The sequence below is a fragment of the Stegostoma tigrinum genome, chromosome 7, assembly GCF_030684315.1.
Source record: "Stegostoma tigrinum isolate sSteTig4 chromosome 7, sSteTig4.hap1, whole genome shotgun sequence".
NCBI lineage: Eukaryota > Metazoa > Chordata > Chondrichthyes > Orectolobiformes > Stegostomatidae > Stegostoma > Stegostoma tigrinum.
The window spans coordinates 19,862,791-19,883,986 of NC_081360.1; the positions used below are offsets into that span (position 1 = coordinate 19,862,791).

At 43.7% G+C, this 21,196-nt stretch overlaps 1 protein-coding gene across 2 annotated transcripts in view; it reads right to left on the reverse strand.

Moving 5' to 3' along the window:
- Positions 1 to 21,196, reverse strand: part of ube2f (ubiquitin-conjugating enzyme E2F (putative)) — a 104,462-nt gene that overhangs the window by 24,500 nt on the left and 58,766 nt on the right. For both annotated transcript variants that reach the window (XM_048533881.2, XM_048533880.2), the window contains one exon: positions 3,457 to 3,524. In XM_048533881.2, the coding sequence (XP_048389838.1) occupies positions 3,457 to 3,524 (68 nt within the window). The remainder of the gene's footprint in view (positions 1 to 3,456; positions 3,525 to 21,196) is intronic.

Sequence of the window (21,196 nt, forward strand, 5' to 3'; positions counted from 1 at the left end):
CCAGCTCCACACTGTGTTATCTCTAGCTTATAGAAGCAGTGTTTTGTGTTGAGCCTTGGGAAATTAATCTCAAAAGATAAAAAGTTTGTATCATGATCTAAAAATGCATTTATTTCCAATTTAGAAACTGATGAATCTCCCCAATCAAATTTGTGACATGATATGAACATGCCTTTCATCAGTCCTTTGACCCCTTCTTATACCCTGTTCTTCAAGTAGCTTTAATATACTTTGCCTTGGTCAAGTGCTTATTTGCATTTTGCTAAAATAAAACTGAAAATGTATTACAAAGGCACTTAAAGATAGTAAGAATGGCCAATGCTGGGCCCATTTCTGATGAAGGGTCCCGACACAAAATGTCAACTTTCCTGCTCCTCTGGTGCAGCCTGGCCTGCTGTGTCCCCTCCAACCCCACACTGTATTACCTATTACAAAAGGCATTTGCTCGTTTTTAAATAAAGTTATTCATGGCCACTTCAAAGTAAGCTTTCAGAATTGTTTTGAATTTACTTCTTTAGGGTGGTATGGTGGCTCAGTGGTTAGCACAGCTGCCTCACAGTACCAGAGTCCCAGGTTCGATTCCATCCTTGGGCGACTGTCTGTGTTGAGTTTGCACATTCTCCCTGTGCCTGTGTGGGTTTCCTCCGGTTTCCTTCCACAGTCCAAAGTATGCAGGGTAGGTGGATTGGCCATGCTAAATTGTCCAGGGATGTTTAGATTAGGTGGGCTGGACATGGGAAATGCAGGGTAGGGGAATGGGTCTGAGCAGGATGCTCTCCAGCGGGGCAGTGTGGACTTGTTGGGCCAAATGGTAAGTTTCCATACTGTAGCGCCTCTACGACGCTCCATTTCAACCTTATTAAATGTATTCAACTCATTTAAATAGAATCATTACTTTTGTTTGTTATCTCAGCTGTCTTGATGTCTTTTTACCTTTCCCCAAAGCCAGAGTATAATAGTTAAAATTATAGCATGTAATTTACCCTGATGGCAAAACGCCCTAATGCAAGCTATTACGTAACTTTTACTGTATAATTTACCCCAATGTAAATCATTAAGCGGACTTCTTTCTGACCCTGCAGTTATCCAACTTCTCTCAATGTGGACAGTTCCAACTGCAAGTAGTCATCCTGCTATTATTGTCCATATCACACGCATTGCTTTCTTTAAACTCCAACTGCTCTCAATCTATAAACTGAATCTCCTCCAATCTCTACTTTGCGCTATCCTTTTTTATAGATTTGTTTCAAACAATGCCATCCTTGTCAAGGTGATTAAATTTGCTTTGTTGATAATGTTTTCTGAAACTTAACGAGTTGCAAACGTATTTACTGAAAGTAGTTTTGAGCTGAGCAATTTATTTAGAGCAGGTTTATTTCAGGTCAGTAAGGCCCATCAATCAGGAAATACTTTGATTTTGTATTGTTCATTCTGGCCGCTCTAACCATTGCCATTTGGTGGGGGACCAGCCTGGTAGCAAGCACCCGAGGCTGCAGGTGATGTCCCCTCTTTGTAGTGGGTCACTGGACAACTTGACAGCTGCAAATGACAATTAATTACCACCATTTAGATAAAGGCACATCAAACTGCAAAAATGCACATTAGCACTCCTCCCTTCTAACTGGCAAAACCCTGCAGATGCAAGATTTTCAGATTCCTTTCTTTATCTGCAGTCTTCAAACCAAGTTATGTAAATGATCCTTCTACAACAGAAACCCAATCAAATGCAGCAGGGATTTTAAAAAATCGCAAAAGCAGGAAATTGTAAACACAGGTGACAAGCACTGTTACCCACAGCACGCAGGGGAGACAGGATGTCAAGTTTCTACAGTCAATCTCAGTTCCTTTCTAACAATGGGGAGTCCATGGGGCACACAGCTAAACCAGTAAATGTGATCAAAATTTAGATTAGGGGAATATGAAAAAAAAATCAGAAACTGCTTCATGCTGTGGCCCAACTATGGTTTTTCACCTGCTTGTTTAACAATTTATTTTTCTGGAAGTACAAGTTGGATGAATCTCTTCCCAATCATTCAAGTCTCATGTACTTGAACCTCCTTTAGTGTATAATTTATGCATTATCTCACTGATGGGGGTTGGTTAGCTCAGTTAGCAGGACTTCTGGTTTGTAATGCTGGGAGTGTTAACAGGGCAGGTTCAGTTCCATATTAACTGAGGTCATCATATAGGTCCTGCCTTTTAAGTCATGCCCCTTACCCGAGACATGATGATTCTCAGTTTAAACTCACAACTAGTCTCTCTCCAACTATGCTGCAGCTTTGTAGTCCTCTGTGACTATGGTGACTTTATCTCAAAGTGGCGACATACCTCATTGATGAATGTATTCACATTCCCTAACAGTTTTTGACTAAGCTGTCTGTAGGTTGTATAGCTCACAACTTTCTACGATTTAATTATTGATTCCCTTCCCCCATCCAGCATTACATACAGTTTTCAAATTGGAGAAAGGATATGAGCCAAAATATTAATTGTGCTTTTCAGTCTCTCTGACCTGAAGACAGTGTCAAATTAATTAATGTTTGTGCTAACAGATTTATCTAGTTTCATTTCTAGCTCTAGTCTACCACCTAGGATTTGTGACTAACATTCACTGCACATACAAACAATCCAGGACAACAAAATAATAATGTATTTCACGAATAATTGCTTGCTTTTTGTGTCACCAGTGAAGTGTTTCAGGACATCTTGTCACATTTTTCAGAAACTGACATGGACTCACTGAACCAGAGGAGAAAGCAGGAGCATTTACTCATGTGGCTTGACAACTTCAAGAACTAATTAGGAAACAGTGGAGAACAGGTTTTATCACAAGAAACAAAGGAACTTTACTCTGTAACTAACCCTGCACTATGCCTGCCTTCGGAGAGTTGATGGGGACAATGTAGAGACAGCTTTACTTTATATTTAACCTGTACTGTTCCAGCCCTAGGAGGGTTTGTTGGGAACAGTGCACCAAGTGCTCTACCCTGTATCTAACTTTGTACCTCACTTGCTCTGGGTTTGTTTGATGGGGACATAGTAGAGAGTGTTTTACTTTTTAGCCAATCTATGTTTTACCAGCTCTGGAAGTGTTCATCGTGCACCATGTAGTGACAGCTCTGCTCTATATCAAGCCATGTACTGTAGTGGCCCTGGGAATGTTTGATTAGATCAGTGAAGAGGAAGCTTTACTCTATGTCTATTACAACATTATACCTGTCTTGGGAGTGTTCCATGTTAACACTGTTGCACTAAAATAGTTATTTCGTTTTTATCATGTTGTAGGTGTCACTGGTAAGGCAACATTTGTTCTTCATTCCCCAGGATGAAGATTCCTCACTTTGATGCAGAAAAAGACTTACAGAAGAAGTAGATAAACTCAGACTGAATTTCCCGGATCCAGTTTTACCTTTCAGGCAAAGTAGCTGATCAAACAAAAAAAACTCCTCTACTCACCACCATGTTGTAGGCTTCTGGAACATCTGTTTCAAACTGGAACCTACCACCTTGATAATACCCTTCATCTGTTGGCAGAACAGGAAGTTAGTTCAGATGGAACAAAACCACCTACAGATTATAAAGTTTTCCCTCAAGTAATATGCCTAACAGCTAACATACACCATTTGATCCAAATATAAAAAAACACTTTTGCACAGTTTGCACCATATACAGGCACTATATTATGCGTGAATATACATAATAAATTGCCTAAAAATGATATTTTTCAAAACTTTCCATCTTGCACTCATCAAGACAACTTGCACGAAATACTGAAGTGTTTCAATGCAACAAAATAAAGTGACAGCCATTCTCTGGCTCATTTCTCAGGGCAAAACCTTGACTAATCAGTCAATCTGTCTTCTTAAAAATTGAAACAAAGCTTGGCAGTTAACTGTCAGTCACAGTTAGCTGGTACATACTCCACAACAAATATAGAATCATAGAAAATAGGAGCAGAATAAGTTATGTGGCTCTTTGAGCCTGCTTCACGATTCAACATGATCATGGCTGAGCGTCCAACTCATCATCCTGTCCCTGCTTTATCCCTAAGTCCTTTGATTTCTTTATCCCTAATAAGTTTATTTGACTCAAGAGCCTTGACTGATCAGGTTCCACTTGCCAAATAAACAGTCGACATACTCCTGTCAGAGAGTTTCCCTTTACTTTGATACTTATTGTGTAAGACCTGATGAGTGCACATCAAAATGTGTCCTTTTTGCTCCAGCAATGCCGATTTGGAACCAATTGACTGTGAAGAGTCTAGGCCCGAAACGTCAGCTTTTGTGCTCCTGAGATGCTGCTTGGCCTGCTGTGTTCATCCAGCGACACACTTTGTTATCTTGCATTCTCCAGCATCTGCAGTTCCCATTATCTCTAAAAATATCAACCTCTTTTTCTCACATGATCATAAAATATACTGCTCTATACCATCCCTCTACACACAAGTATTGCATAACATTGCACCATTACTCTCACCAACATGTGTGCACAACATACAGGAAAATCTGATGAGAGTAAAGGCCAATCAATATGGAGCCTCTGTCTGATTATCCTCATATGCCCTCAACAACACATTCTGAATCCTGCGCCAAATAGATATTGTGATGAATATTTGGTTTCAGAATGTGAATGCACTGGCCCGGCTGACATTTAAACATAAAGCACTGCAGATGATAGAAATCTGAAATAAAAACAGGAAGTGCTGCAAAATTCAGCAACACCTGTGGAAGAAGAAACAGGGTTAATGTTTCAATATGGCCATTATTGGCCATCCTTGGTTGGTCCGAGGTGGTGATGGGCCTGCTTCAGGAACTGATATAGCCTCATGTGGTAAACCTAGTCGAAACAGCAGCTTATTGGTGATAGGGCATCATTTGATGGCCTAATTGGTGACTTCTATTATTTTTAAATCAGTGATTGGGAGAAGGCCAATACACGACTAATTGGCTTTAGAAAGCAACCAGAAAACATGGAACAGAAACCAAACTGCACACGGATGGCAGGTTATCCTGAAGATCATCAGCAAATCAGTTGGCTTTTGCAACATTACAGTGGCTTGGCTGGTTTGTTTTTCCAAGGTCAGCTCACAAATTACTAGATTAATTAAAACTCAGTTTCATTATTTACAGCGGGATTTGAATTCTCAATCTCAGAGAGGATGCAGCAATAGAACCGAGGCATCGCCATATGAAATGTGGACTTGTTTCTTCATCACCAATCCATTCCAAGCAAGAGTCTACATCTGAGCTACTGTGGATCACCTTATCCCAACCCTGACAACTTGTGCAACTGAGCTAGAGCAATCAGCTTTCATCACCAGTTTTATGGCTCCTGCAGCAAAACCTACTTGCAATTCAACTAGATCCACTTGTCTTGTTGCATCACTTATCTTGAATTTGGACCTCCGTCAGGTATTGTATTGAACTGCTTACTGAAAACCAAAGCAAACAATGTCTGCTGTATTAACTTTGACCTAGGTTATAACCTTAGAGCCGCATTATGGCTGTAAGGGATACTCTTCGCAAGGCCATTAATACCGCTTTTCCCAGAAAACAAACCTGATTGGCTTACAGAATTTGATACCTTGGAACAAACCCATAATCTCAAAATGAAAAACAAAGCTGAACCGTTCACTTTAAATTTATTATCTATTCAAAGAACAGAGAAAATTATAGCACAGGAACAGCACTCTCTGCGTAAAGAACTTTCCATGCATACTGCCCCTAAACTTTCCTCCCCTCACTTTGAACTCATGATCCTTAGTAATTGAGTACCCCACTCTGGGGAAAAAGCCTCTTGCTATCCACCTTGTCTATACCCCTCATGATTTTGCAGACTTCAATCAGGTCCCCCCTCAATCTCTGTCTTTCTAATGAAAATAATCCTAATCTACTCAACCTCTCTTCATAGCTAGCACCCTCCATACCAGGCAACATCCTGATGAACCTCCTCTGCACCCTCTCCATAGCATCCACATCCTTTTGGTAATGTGGCGACCAGAACTGTATGCAGTACTCCAAATGTGGCCGAACCGAAGTCTTTTACAACTGTAACATGACCTGACAACTCTTGTACTCAATACCCCGTGCGATGAAGGAAAGCATGTCATATGTCTTCTTGACCACTCTATTGACCTGCGTTCATCATTCCCAATTCATTGGAACACTGATTAAAACACAGGAAAGAGCAAATCCTTTCCACAGAGATGACGACTTTGTTATTTTTCACACCCAGGGATCGCAGAAAGGGTAAGTGTTAGAAATTTCAGATATATGAAGAACCCAAGCTTAGTGTACACAACTATTCATGGGTACTGTATGAGAATGTGGGATAACCAATCCAGACCGTTTGTCCCAAGGATTTTGGGGCATATTGGGATTACCCTAGGTAAATAAGGATCGATTTCTAAGAATTTCCCTTAAATTAGATTCCAACATTTTTGTCTTCCAAAGTAGGGAGTCACAGAACGAGTATGTGATACAGACATAATGATAGAGAGAAAATGGCAAAGTGAAAGACTGGGAGAGTGAAAGTTTGGAATGTGCAAGGGAATAAAAACAGAAAATAGGAGCATGCCATTTAACCTTCTGAGCTTGCTAAACTCTTCATTATGATCATGGCTGATCATTCAACTCAGCAGTCTGTCCATGTGTCGATCCCTTTAGCTCCAAGTATTATATCCAACTCTCTTTGGATGAGCAATCACAAGCCAGAGAAAGAGACAGGGAGAGAAATAATACGGCCAACTCAACATTATTTGGGCTTGCGCGTTGCATCCTTTCCACAAAGAGGCTTTCAGCTTCCTGTGTAGCTATTGGATCTCACTTTAATTAAACACCTAACAAAAGGCTGCTTGTCAACATTATTTATCATATTTACAGACATCTCAAAACCGCACAAATCACAAGGTCAAAATAATATCAGTAGGTTTAATTTGGTTGGAAAGTTAACTGCACCTGGTTTGATTAAATGGGGCATGCATTAGATAGACAAAAGAACAAAACAATATCTTGTTCAGCCCAGTCTACCCTCTGCTCACTTCATACTCTATTTAATCCTTCTTCCCTGATTCATTTGGTATTACAATTGTCACTGTGAATGCTATTAGCCTCCGAGTTAGGAGGGCTGTCAGGCAAAATGAACGATCTAATCTACTCAGAGCTCTGCAGTATGTCAGCTCGGTATGATTTAGTACTTTTCCAAAAGAGATCTTTATCCCAAGAGTGTCAGAGGCTTTATACATCGCAATAACCTCTGATCGTAAGATCACATGAAATAGAAAGAGGCAACCGTTCAATCCATCATTCTCTCTCTGACGTTCATTAAAATTATAGCTGATCTGATTGTGAATTCCTTGTAACCCTCAATTTGTTTGTAGAACAAATATAAAAGGCAAAATATCCGCAACAGTTATGGCCCCCTTCCCAAGTTCTTGCCCAGAGCAGAAGGCTTGCTCCTGGCCTGCTCAAAGATATTTTAGTAAAGAGATTGTTCACCAGTCCTATTCTTCCTCTTTCCTCAAGAGGAAGCTGGGATACAGAAAGCTAAACATGATAGCAAAAGGTGACAACACTGTCAGACATTTTAGCTGTTTAGTCAAACAGGCAGCGAAAATTCATTTTCCAATCTTGTCCAGTTTTGAATCATTTCTTTCTCAAGTGCTGTGCAATTTATGATAAAAATTTCAAAGCTCAGACTGATCTGAACAGTTTTCTCAGGTACTTATAAGTAATTCGGCATCATCAGTTGTCAGTCTTGCAAGTTAACAGAGAAATACCAGTAACTGCAAGAGTTAGAAGAGGTCCAGAAAGTGCAACATCAATCATTTTTGGTGGGGGGGGGGGGAAGAGTGGATGCACTGGGTCACAGAAACGAAAACAAGCAATAATCAGGAGCGGGGCACAGTGCGAGCGTCAGAACAGGCAAATGAAACAGTCCAGCCAGTGTTCAACGACAAAGAAAATCCTGCTAAAAGTCAAGCCGTCAGGCCAGACAAGAGTTAAAGAAAAAGAGGCAGCATCAAATTAAAATTCAAACATAACAGATGCTGTCTCCAAATAAATAGAACGTTACGAAATACAGAAAATACAGAGTACCCTACTGCCAGCACCCATCAGAAATAGTCAAACAAAACAAATGTGACAAAAAAGGTTGGCAGGATGCTTAACATGAGAACCGGGAACAAGCGATTGGAACCAACATATTCTGAGATTAAGGAAGGCACTAGATATAGAAACTGATTCAAACATCACTAAAAAGTATCAAATATCATCGTAGAATAATAATCTGAATATGCACGCACACAGAACAATATTTAGTCAACAGGCAGGGGCCAAGAAAGGAGACAGGGAGAAATTCAGAGAGAGAAACATTTTATATCTCTCCTGAGACGGTTTTGTTGTGTCCTAGTGTTTATTACATTAGCTATGACAACCTATTGCTAATTTGAAAAATGGAAACTAAAACTAGGTTCCCAAATAAAACCTAGGCTGATGCATGAGACAATTTTATTTCTAATTAAGTGTTTCACTGTGATTTATTTTAGGATTTCTGGCATGATAATTGGACAGCCCTGGGTTCTGAAGCATTGTATCAATCATGAAATGCAGTATTTTTCTCAGAATTCATCACATACCCAATGGTGTTACCTGTGCGGCCCTGAATCCTATCTGACACAGAATGCTTCCCCTAACTCCTCTCTCCCACTTCTGTCAAACGATAGTTGGCAAAAAAATCCTCAGGTGAAAAATAACCCTTCAATGACCTCATTCACTGAAATATGTGTTTCAGATGCATTTGACCATAACAGTATCAGCAGGAATCTCAACAATATAATTTCTGTGGAGACACTGCCCCCTCTTCATATGGTGGATACCCTCCACCATGCTGCACATCGCAGTTACACTGCGCTAAATGGGAGTGAATTCGAATAGATTTAACAACTCCAAACTGGGCGTTCATGAGGTGCTGTAGGCCATCAGTTCCAGAAATGTATTCAAACACAATCTGTAACCTCACGGCCAAGCATATCTCCTGCTCCAATGTGACTATCAAATTGGGGGATCAACCCTGATTCAAAGAAGAGTGCAGATGTAATGTCAGCATCAACACCAGGTATAACAAAAATACTCCGTCTACCCAATGAAAGTAAAACATAGTACTACACGCACACAAAACTACATCAATAGCATGTGATGGACAAAGCTAAGTGATCCCACAACCAACAGATCAGACCTAAGCTATGTGGTCCTGCCACATTTAGTGGTGAATGGTGGTGGACAATTAAACATTTAAAAGGGGTAGGAGGCTCCACAAATATTCCAGTAATGGAGCAGCCCACACATGAGTGCAACAGTGGAGGCTGAGGCATTCACATCCTTCTGGAGCTGTAACTGCTGAGTCGATGATCCTTCTGGGCTTCCTCCAGAGAACTCCAGCATCACAGCTACCAGTCTTCAGGCAACCTGATTCACTCCATATGATATCAAGAAACACCTAAAAGGTATAGGATACTGCAACAGCTATAGGCCTTAACACCATTGTGGCTAGTGCACTGAAGACTTGTGTTCCAGAATTAGCTGCACCCATAGCCAAGATTTTCCAGTACAGCTACAATACTGGCACCTAAGCAGCAATGTGGAACATTGAATGGGTGGGACATATACGGGACAAAGAAAAACAAATCCAATCCAGCCCATTACCCTTCAACAGCCTACTCATTCACTATGGAAGTGATGGAAGGTATTGCTGACAATGCTATCACCAATCATGCAGCAGTTGCAAAGCAATAACCTGCTCAGTGGCACTCACGCTGGGGTCAGTCAGTCATTATAAGCTTGGGTCCAAAAAGTACAAAACTCCTGAGGTGACGTAACATGACAGTGAAAGTCCTCAACACCAACATACCATCTGGTCACATATGCCATCAGGAGGATCTGGCAAAATAGAGCCAGTGGAATTGAGAAGAAAATTAGTTGGAGTCATACCATAGTTCTACCAGACCGCAAGGCTGCTCTCTTATTAGACAGTGACAACTGGTGGTTTAATCACAAGGTCACCCTGCCTCCGCCTAGGCAAAGGGAAGAGGTTGAGAAGGAGTGCGCTTTATGGTAACACTGGCCAGGTCAGGAACCCATGCTCAACCTCATTGTTCCCCAACCCCACATGGCCTGTTTCTATCTCCTTCCCAAAATCCACAAACCTGCCTGCCCTGGTCGACCCATCGTCTCAGCCTGCTCCTGCCCCACCGAACTCATCTCCACCTATCTGGACTCCATTTTCTCCCCTTTGGTCCAGGAACTCCCCACCTACGTCCGTGACACCACCCACGCCCTCCACCTCCTCCAGGACTTCCAATTCCCTGGCCCCCAACACCTCATATTCATCATGGACGTCCAGTCCCTATACACCTGCATTCCGCATGCAGATGGCCTCAAGGCCCTCCGCTTCTTCCTGTCCCGCAGGCCCGACGAGTCCCCCTCCACCGACACCCTCAACCGCCTAGCTGAACTTGTCCTCACCCTCAACAACTTCTCTTTTGACTCCTCCCACTTCCTACAGACTAAGGGGGTGGCCATGGGCACCCGCATGGGCCCCAGCTATGCCTGCCTCTTTGTAGGTTACGTGGAACAGTCCCTCTTCCGCACCTACACAGGCCCCAAAACCCACCTCTTCCTCCGGTACATTGATGACTGTATCGGCGCCGCCTCTTGCTCCCCAGAGGAGCTCGAACAGTTCATCCACTTCACCAACACCTTCCACCCCAACCTTCAGTTCACCTGGGCCATCTCCAGCACATCCCTCACCTTCCTGGACCTCTCAGTCTCCATCTCAGGCAACCAGCTTGTAACTGATGTCCATTTCAAGCCCACCGACTCCCACAGCTACCTAGAATACACCTCCTCCCACCCACCCTCCTGCAAAAATTCCATCCCCTATTCCCAATTCCTCCGCCTCCGCCGCATCTGCTCCCACGATAAGACATTCCACTCCCGCACATCCCAGATGTCCAAGATCTTCAAGGACCGCAACTTTCCCCCCACAGTGAACGAGAACGCCCTTGACCGCGTCTCCCGCATTTCCCGCAACACATCCCTCACACCCCGCCCCCGCCACAATTGCCCAAAGAGGATCCCCCTCGTTCTCACACACCACCCCACCAACCTCCGGATACAACGCATCATCCTCCGACACTTCCGCCATTTACAATCCGACCCCACCACCCAAGACATTTTTCCATCCCCACCCCTGTCTGCTTTCCGGAGAGACCACTTTCTCCGTGACTCCCTTGCTCGCTCCACACTGCCCTCCAACCCCACCACACCCGGCACCTTGCCCTGCAACCGCAGGAAATGCTACACTTGCCCCCACACCTCCTCCCTCACCCCTATCCCAGGCCCCAAGATGACATTCCACATTAAGCAGAGGTTCACCTGCACATCTGCCAATGTGGTATACTGCATCCACTGTACCCGGTGTGGCTTCCTCTACATTGGGGAAACCAAGCGGAGGCTTGGAGACCGCTTTGCAGAACACCTCCGCTCAGTTCGCAACCAACAACTGCACCTCCCAGTCGCAAACCATTTCCACTCCCCCTCCCATTCTCTAGATGACATGTCCATCATGGGCCTCCTGCAGTGCCACAATGATGCCACCCGAAGGTTGCAGGAACAGCAGCTTATATTCCGCTTGGGAACCCTGCAGCCCAATGGTATCAATGTGGACTTCACCAGTTGCAAAATCTCCCCTTCCCCTACAGCATCCCTAAACCAGCCCAGTTCGTCCCCTCCCCCCACTGCACCACACAACCAGCCCAGCTCTTCCCCCCCACCCACTGCATCCCAAAACCAGTCCAACCTGTCTCTGCCTCCCTAACCGGTTCTTCCTCTCACCCATCCCTTCCTCCCACCCCAAGCCGCACCCCCAGCTACCTACTAACCTCATCCCACCTCCTTGACCTGTCCGTCTTCCCTGGACTGACCTATCCCCTCCCTACCTCCCCACCTATACTCTCTCCACCTATCTTCTTTTCTCTCCATCTTCAGTCCGCCTCCCCCTCTCTCCCTATTTATTCCAGTTCCCTCTCCCCATCCCCCTCTCTGAAGAAGGGTCTAGGCCCGAAACGTTAGCTTTTGTGCTCCTGAGATGCTGCTTGGCCTGCTGTGTTCATTCAGCCTCACATTTTATCATCCAGGAACCCATGCTGTTGGCCTCACTTTGCATCAGAAACTAGCCGTCCAGCCAACTGAGCAACCCATCCCCACAGCCTTGTACCTATCCAAGAGAAAACCCCGGTCTCTTGCATGACTTTCTTCTTCGTCCTTGAATCATAAACAGTGGTCCACTTTGGCATTTAGAAAGAACAAATTTGCTGTTGGTTTTACATGCTACTATACTATGCTATGCTGAGGTGGGATATGATGAAAATTATTTGGAATTCTTGTACCGAAGATCACGGACAGCAGTAATGCGGCATCATTACTGAGTGTGTTAACTCTGGAAGTACCAGTTTTATAGAGCAGACAAATACGAAAATCCATTTGGATTCTTTCACTGCTCAGCCACTCATTTGCAATGTAAATTCACTCCCTTGAAACAAACAATGCCTAACTCACCAGACAACCTGATTAATATGATTCATGGCTGGCAAGCAGAATTAATTGTATATGCAAATACAGTTTATTGGTATCACATTCTGAAACAGGCTATGAACAGAGACAGTGATTATTAGGTATCTGCCTACAGTGCAGACATGCGTCACTGATGGAAGTAACAGCAAAACAGAAGGCCATTCTTCCTCTTGCGCTTGCATTAGAGGAAGCCCCACAATTAAAACCAATGGTTCTGAACCCATACCACTGCCTCTTCCTTTCAAAGTCCTTAACTAATTCATTTTTAAACAATGTTTTCCATCTCAATGGCTCCTTAGTTGATAGGAAACTTGTGTGTGAAAGCATTTGGTCCAACTTGCCCTTTCCAGGGCGGGGGGGGGGGGGGGGTGGGGGGTGGGGGGTGCGGTTCGGTGTAGGTAGAAGGGGAAGTGTAGAGGGCAAAGAGCGGTATGCTGGGGTGGGGGACAGGAGCAGGGCAGTGCTTGTGGGAAGGGCACAGGGATGGGATGCGAGTGACATGAGGAGGGCAGCACATGGGGGAGGGGTATGGGGACGGGAGGAGAATACTGCGTATGGCTGTGGGGGACAGAGGTGGTGGAGTGGCCAACAGGGAATGGACACCTGCATGCAGGGTGGGACCAACAAGGGAATGTTTGCACAGGCTGTCAGAAGGAGAATGGGGAAGGGACAAAATGGGGAAAGGAAAGGCTGTGATCAATTTAGGGCAGGGTTTGGTCAGTGTAAGAATAGATACTGAACATGACCAGTAAGAGGAGTGGTAGATTGGGGCTATTGAAAGATGTCCAGAGCCAAGGAGGTGAGAGACTTTTATATATGGAAGCTGCTCAGCAACATAACTGTGGTACTTGGAGTGATTTTTTTACAGCATGGTTCACTTGTGGGATGAACTGCCAGAGAAAGTGGTGGATGTAGGTACAGTTACAATGTTTAAAAGACATTTGGATAAGTAGATGAATAGGAAAGGTTTGGAGGGATACAGGCCAAACACAGGGAAGTGAGACTAGTTTAGTTTGGGAACATGGTTGGCATGGATGAGTTGGACCGAAGGATCTGTTTCTATGCTGTATGACTCTTTCTTACCCATTCCACTCAGGTGAAAACAAAATCATATCCGCTGACCTAGGAACACAGACCTTCTGTGAAAAACAAACATCAGTCTTATATAATCAACCAACAACCGCATCCTTCACATTGTACAAGCGCAAACACTCCTCCTGCTAATCCACAAGCATAGACACAGCTCTGGATGTGAGTTTGCTCACTGAGCTGGAAGGTTCGTTTTCAGACGTTTCGTCACCATTCTAGGTAACATCATCAGTGAGCCTCCGACGAAGCACTGGTGTTATGTCCTGCTTTCTATTTATCTGGTTAGGTTTCTTTGGGTTGGTGATGTCATTTCCTGCGTTGGTGATGTCATTTCCTGTTCTTTTTCTCAGAGGGTGGTAGATTGATTTGGAGCCAATGTGTTTGTTGATGGAGTTCCGAATGGAATGCTATGCCTCCAGGAATTCTCAGGCGTGTCTCGGTTTGGCTTGTCCTAGGATGGATGTGTTGTCCCAATCAAAGTGGTGTCCTTTCTCATCTGTGTGTAAGGATACGAGTGATAGTGGGTCATGTCGTTTTGTGGCTAGTTGATGTTCATGTATTCTGGTGGCTAGCTTTCTGCCTGTTTGTCCAATGTAGTGTTTGTCACAGTTCTTGCAAGGTATTTTGTAGATGACGTTTGTTTTGTTTGTTGTCTATATAGGGTCTTTTAAGTTCATTAGCTGCTGTTTTACTGTGTTGGTGGGGTTGTGGGCTACCCTGATGCCAAGACGTCCGAGTAGTCTGGCAGTCATTTCGGATATATCTTTGATGTAGGGGAGAGTGGTTATGGTTTCTGAGCCCGTTTTGTCTGTTTGTTTGGGTTTATTGCTGAGGAATCAGCGGACTGTGTTCATAGGGTACCCATTCTTTTTGAATACGCTGTATAAGTGATTTTCCTCTGCTCTGTGTAGTTCCTCTGTGCTGCAGTGTGTGGTGGCTCGTTGGAATAATGTTCTAATGCAGCTTCATTTGTGGGGGTTGGACAAACTGGCAGAAAGCTAGCCACCAGAATACATGATCATCAACTAGCCACAAAACGACATGTCCCACTATCACTCGTATCCTTACATACAGATGAGAAAGGACACCACTTTGATTGGGACAACACATCCATCCTAGGACAAGCCAAACAGAGACACGCACGAGAATTCCTAGAAGCATGGCATTCCAACCGGAACTCCATCAACAAACACATTGATTTGGAGCCAATCTACCACCCCCTGAGAAAAAGAACAGGAAATGACATCACCAACCCAAGGAAACCTAAACAGATAAATAGAAAGCGGGACATAACACCAGCGCTTCGTCGGAGGCTCACTGACGATGTTACCTAGAATGGTGACGAAATGTCTGAAAACTAACCTTCCAGCTTAGCGAGCAAACTCACATCCAGAACCTCAACCTGAGCTACAAATCTTCTGAAAACTCGATAGACACAGCTCTTCACATTCCACCATGATCAGCACCTATTACTATTGATTAATTGGAAGAATACTAACAAACACAGCTGAAATAAGAGTAATGAAGGTAGGAAGCAGTCTTTCATCAAAGAATTTGTGGAAAATTGTAACAAAAATTTCGCAGTAGTCATCCTGATATTAAATCTCCTACATGTTTAGCCAGGTTTCTTGTTACAATCAGCCTACACTTACTTGTGATGTTACATTATTATTCACTGTTAGAATGAAGCAATCTTTCGCACAAATCATTTAATAATAGCCCTGATCTCAGCACTGAGGGATACTGACTCATAAACATGCTTCTCTCCAAGAGACTGGGATATCATGCACAGCAGGTCTTACAAAACTATATAGGCATCTCTCCTCAAAGACTCTCATTCCAAGATCACTATTAAGGAAGACCTCCAAAAGAGCTTTGCAAACATTTTGAAACAAGCCAAATACTCAGATGTTAAATGCACTGCCAAAACCTTGTCATTATACCCTAGCTTTCACTAATTTTGGCATGTTGCAATCTGAACAGCACAGCCTGGCTCTTCTGGAAATTTGCTTGTAGTGATTATAACGAGGTCAGCCAGCTGGATCTCAGAATGAGTTCTCTGATTGAGTCTATTAGTCTGGTCCAAGCAGAGAGGCCTGGCTGACATAAATGAATGTCAGGGATAATGAACCATTGCAATGCCTGACTCACGGACAGGCAGTGCTACTGTCAAAGGCTATGTATTTGTGAATAAGGGTGATTGGTGATGGGATGTTGGCTTTTGAGTTATTAGAGTGGCAATGAGAGTAAGGCACGATCCTGAGGAAACTTGCTCACAGCAGTTTTAAAATTGGGGAGTAAGCATTTTCTTACGCCATGCCTCCGATTGGGAAGCACGACTCGTTTGACACTGCCATCGAGGGTGAGGACCGGGCCCAGTACGTGGAAAGAATGCATTTTTTTCCTAGCCAAACAGCACTGTGGCAGATGGAGAATGAGTAATTCTCCTGACAGCCTGTGGAGCTGTTGCTTTTCTCATCATTAGGAGTCCAACTTTTCCTGAGGCACCACATACTAAAACCTTTCAATAATGAATTGACATTGTTCAGGAATATTATGGCTCCAAGGCTCCTTTAATTCTGAGATGCTATTACTTTTACTTGGCAATTCAAGAACCAGGGGAATCTGTACTGAGGTTTTTGGATGGGTCAAGACGACTGGTTTAGCCTTTAGTGAAATCCTATCTGACCATCTAGTATGCAGGATTAATAATGTGAACATGCAAATTGCCTACTGGCCGATGTTCAATTCGATTTAAAACATGATGTGGAGGTGTTCATGGTGGACAAGGTCAGAAGTCACATGACACTCAGTTATAGTGCAAAAGGTTTGTTTGAAGTAACAAGCTTTGAGCGGTGCCCCTTCATCGGGCGAACTGCAGACAGTAACGTAGACATAGAATTTGTAGCATAGAGATCAAAAGATTATATGAATTTAAAACAGGTGCTACAACTTGCTTTATTGCTTGGAAAATGCAGCAAGCAGAGCACGTGAGTTGCAACATAGCCTGATGGAAGCAGACACCCTCGCTAGTCTGTCTGAACTTGGGGAAACACTACTTGAGTGCAGACAACTGTACAGCCTCACTCAGGAAATATTCTGACAAGGGAACTCAAGGTTGGCTCACAGCGAAACCCCAAAACAAAGTCAAGTCTCCACTAAACAGTTACAACTTGCCTTCAGGATCCTCCCCGTAAGATGTTGTGATTGTTGTTGATATGCAGATTCGGGATAGCAACAGAGCCCTGCTAATGTTATAGAGTCAGAAATGTACAGCATAGAAACAGATCCTTCAGCCCAACTCTTCCATGCCGACTAGATATCCTAAATTTATCTAGCCTCATTTGCAAGCATTTGGCTCATATCCCTCTAAACCCTTCCTATTCTTGTACCCTGTCAGTGACCTTTTAAATATTGTAATTGCGTCAGCGTCCACCACTTCCTCTGGCAGCTTGCTCCATACATGCACCACTCTCTGTGGAGAAGTTGCCCATTAGGTCCCTTTTAATTCTTTCCCCTCTCACCTTAAACCTATGTTCTCGAGTTTTAGACTCCCTTACCCTGGGAAAAAAGACCTTGGCTCTTTACCCTATCCACACCCCTCACAATTTTATAAACCTCTAAGGCAACCCTAAGCTCTAACACTCCAGCGAAAATAGCTCCAACCTATTCAGCCTCTCCCTATAGCTCAAACCCTCCAAAACTGGCAACATCCTTGTAAATCTTTTCTGAACCCTTTCAAGTTTTACAACATCTTCACTATAGCTGGAAGATCAGAATTGTATGCAGTATTCCAAAAGTCGCCTAATCACTGTCCTGTACAGCCACAGCATGACGTCCCAACTCCTATGCTGAATGCACTGACCAATAAAGGCAAGCATATCGAATGTCTTCTTCACTATCCTGTCTACCTGCGACTCTACTTTCAAGGAACTATGAACCTGCACTCCAAGGTCTCTTTGCTCAGCAACACTCCCAAGGACCTTACCATTAAATGTATACGTCCAGCCCTGATTAAATGCAGCGAGATAACTCATAGGCTGGTATCCAGGAGAGTTCATACCCTGGAAACTCACCCTGCATCTAGTATGGAACAGATAAATTGCTTAGCACCATCCAAAATCAGAACCAAACAAGACAAATGTCTGGTTAAGTGGCTCTCTGCTTCAAGTGGAAGTCAATACTGGCATGCCAGCATCAGTGATTGCAGACCAGTTTTTAATAAAATTTGCTTTGGACTCCAGCCCTAAATTTGTGCCAGACTTCAGCTAGGCTCAGAACCTATGCTGGGGAGCGTTTTAAGATTAAGGGTACAACCTTTCTTCCAAGTCTCTCATGAAAGATAGCTAGTTTGATTCCCAGTGATTGTAAGAGAAGGTTCGGCCCCAAGGTAGATGGATTGAAAATTGGTTGGGACAGATTCACCTAGATCAGCTCAACATTTTTCAATTGGAAATGGCTAACTGTGTGAATTCCTAATTTAATACCCAGATGTTTTCCAGGAAGGTCCAGGACAAGCAGAGGAGCCAAAGCAAACTTGGAATATTGCATTTGTTATCAAGATGGCAGTGGAGTAGGAAGCACAATTGGAGCTCCTCTGTTCGCCAGTCTCATTACCTGTTTTCCCTCCTTTTCCCCTCGTTCCTTTGTGATTTTCCCTTTCTCACCCCCACCCCACCGGACAGTGGAGTTGCAGAATGAGTGGGCTGCGGGCCAGCGCGGGCTGGGTCCTGTGGTGGAGCCAGCACTGGCAGCATGACCTTGTGCTCTGGGACCAGGAGGCAGGTCCCATGAGACCCAGAACATCATGGGCAGTGAGTGCTGGAGGAACATGTGGACAGTGCGCCCCAGAGCAGTGCAGGAAAGAAGCCTTGCAGCAGCACATGGGAAGCAGCCCTGGAGCAGCATGCAGGCAGTGAGTCCTGGACACAGACTGGGATGAGGGGACAATCCTTACAACTTAACCTCAGAACACTGTAATGTTAATCCTTAATATTTTCCTACTTTTAATTTATTTTCAACATTGCAATTAAGCGACTGCTTCTATTCCTCTGCTGTATCCAAGAACCACACCTTAGATGTTGCCTAAGATGTTGCCATAAGAAGGCAGGCAGTGTGAAAGCTTTTCACTGTACTCCTATAAAGCAGTACGTGTGACAACAAAAGGATATTGTTTTGTATATTGACCAGGAGACAATTCCATGATTCTGTAAGGCCCATCCGGTGCCATTTGCTTTGCAGACAAAAGTAGAAGCAGAAATCAGGAGACTGGAAAGTGAAGGAATCACCAAACCAGTCCAAATTGCGGAATGGGCAGCACGAGTCATACCAATTTTGAAGCCAAATGGGTCCGTTTGATTTTGTGGGAATTTTAGTCAACCAGTGAACTAACTGTTTTTCACAGTTGGATATAGGATTTACAAGCAAAGCTGGCAGGGGGCCTGTCCACCACAAAGTTTGACATGAACCGCGCTTACTTGTAATTGTGTTTAGACCAGGATTCTCTGAAGTATGCTACAATTAATACCCATAAATGCTTGTACCAAGCATTTAGCATATCATTTGCCTGTTCAATTTTTCCGTGTATGATGGAGAACATTTTGCAAGGGCTACCTCAGATTACCATTTATCTGGATGACTCCCTGATAACATGGAAAACCAATAAGGAACAATTAAAGAACTTGGATGTAGACATGTGACATTTTTCCAAGACATATGTATGCCTGAGAAGGGAAAAATGTGTGCTCCAGGCTTTGCCAAATGACCTACTTGGGCTATAGGATCAACAAGACTGGGTCTTCTACTTATTGGAAGATAGCGAGGGCAATTAAAAGGTGCCCCGACTCCCATGTCTGTCCAGGAGCTTGGGTCATTTCTGGCTTTGGTAAATTATTATGGAAAATTCATATACAACCTGGCATCATTGCATCAATTCCTAAACAAGGGTCAGCCTTGGAAATGGCCTCAAAGACAGGGCCTAACTTTTGATGAAGTGAAGGAACAAATATCATCCTTTAATGCGTTGTCACACTGATCCCAAGAAAGATCTGTTATTGACATGCAGTGCCTCCCATATGGCATCAGGATGGTAATAACTCATCAGTGACCCACCGGAGAGGAAGCCCAATAGCTTAAGCATCCAGGACTTTGATCAATGCAGATCATAAATATATCCAAATAGTAAAAGGTGGATTGGTGGTCATATTTGGAGTTTCCACCAATACATTTGTAGGTGAAAATTTGTGATAATCACGCATGACAAACCCCTGCTTGGTCTACTTAAAGAGGATAAGGCAGTGATGCCCACATCTTCGGACCTCATTAAGTGGTGGGCTCTAATATCAAAGTGCTAACAATTACAATGAGAACATGGTCCAGGAGGCTGAATAGCAAACGCTGGTGCATTGAGCTACCTTCCATTAGCAGATACGCTGTGGAACCCCCAATGCAAGAGCTGGTCATGGTATTGAATTTCTTTCAAGTAAAGTTACAGTCAACAATATCAAACTTTGAATAGAGAGATCCAGTCCTTTCCAAACCGAAACAACTGATATTGATAAGGGAAACCAAAAAGGGGCTTTGCAGCGAAAATTAAAACCTCTTTGGACCTGAAGGCACTCGCTCACTTTAGAGGTCAGCATATTGTTATGGAGGACAAGAGCGATTGTCCGAAGCAAAGTTTGTCATCACATACTGGCTGAAATTTTACCAGCACCATGTTGGGTCTCTAAAATGAAGATGTTGGCAAGGGGTTGTGCCTAGTGGCCAGGCCTAGACTCAAACATAGCTGTGCTGGTGGAACAGTGCCCAGAATGTTAACGAGGACAAAAGTTATCGCCAGCAGCTCCCCCACAGATATGGGAATGGCCAAGTAAACTCTGGGCTCTGTTGCATGTTGAATATGCAAATCTTTTCACAAATTCAACATTTTCACCCATTGTGGATGCCCACTCAAAGTGGTTGGACGTGCATAGAGCCCATTCATCAAACACTGGAGAAAGAACAGAAAAATTGCAAGTGTTTTGTTACAAACGGAGTCCTGGAGATATTGGTCACAGATAGCGGACCATCGTTTACTAGCAAGAACTCTAGTTACTTTTTGAAGTTGAATGGCATTTGACATATTAGGACAGTTCCATACACCCATCATCCAGTGGTTTGGCAGAAACACAGTTTGATTATAGGACCACTATACATGCAACTAAAGGACAGCACTGCCAGGGTTGCTAATGGGTAGAAGACTCCACACCAGGTTAAGTCTGATCCTACCGAACCTGTAGGCAAGGGTGAAATGTCATCAGGAACTCCAATGCCAAATCCAAGTCGGATACAAGGGACAAAGTTTGGTGCAAAAGTCATGAGTGGTCCCAAATAGGTAAGAGACATGACTGATGCAAGATCAAGGCAAGCGACTTCTAAAGTTCGGGCAGGTATGCCCATCCTGAATAAGCACGTGAATCATTTGAGAGCTGCAAGTT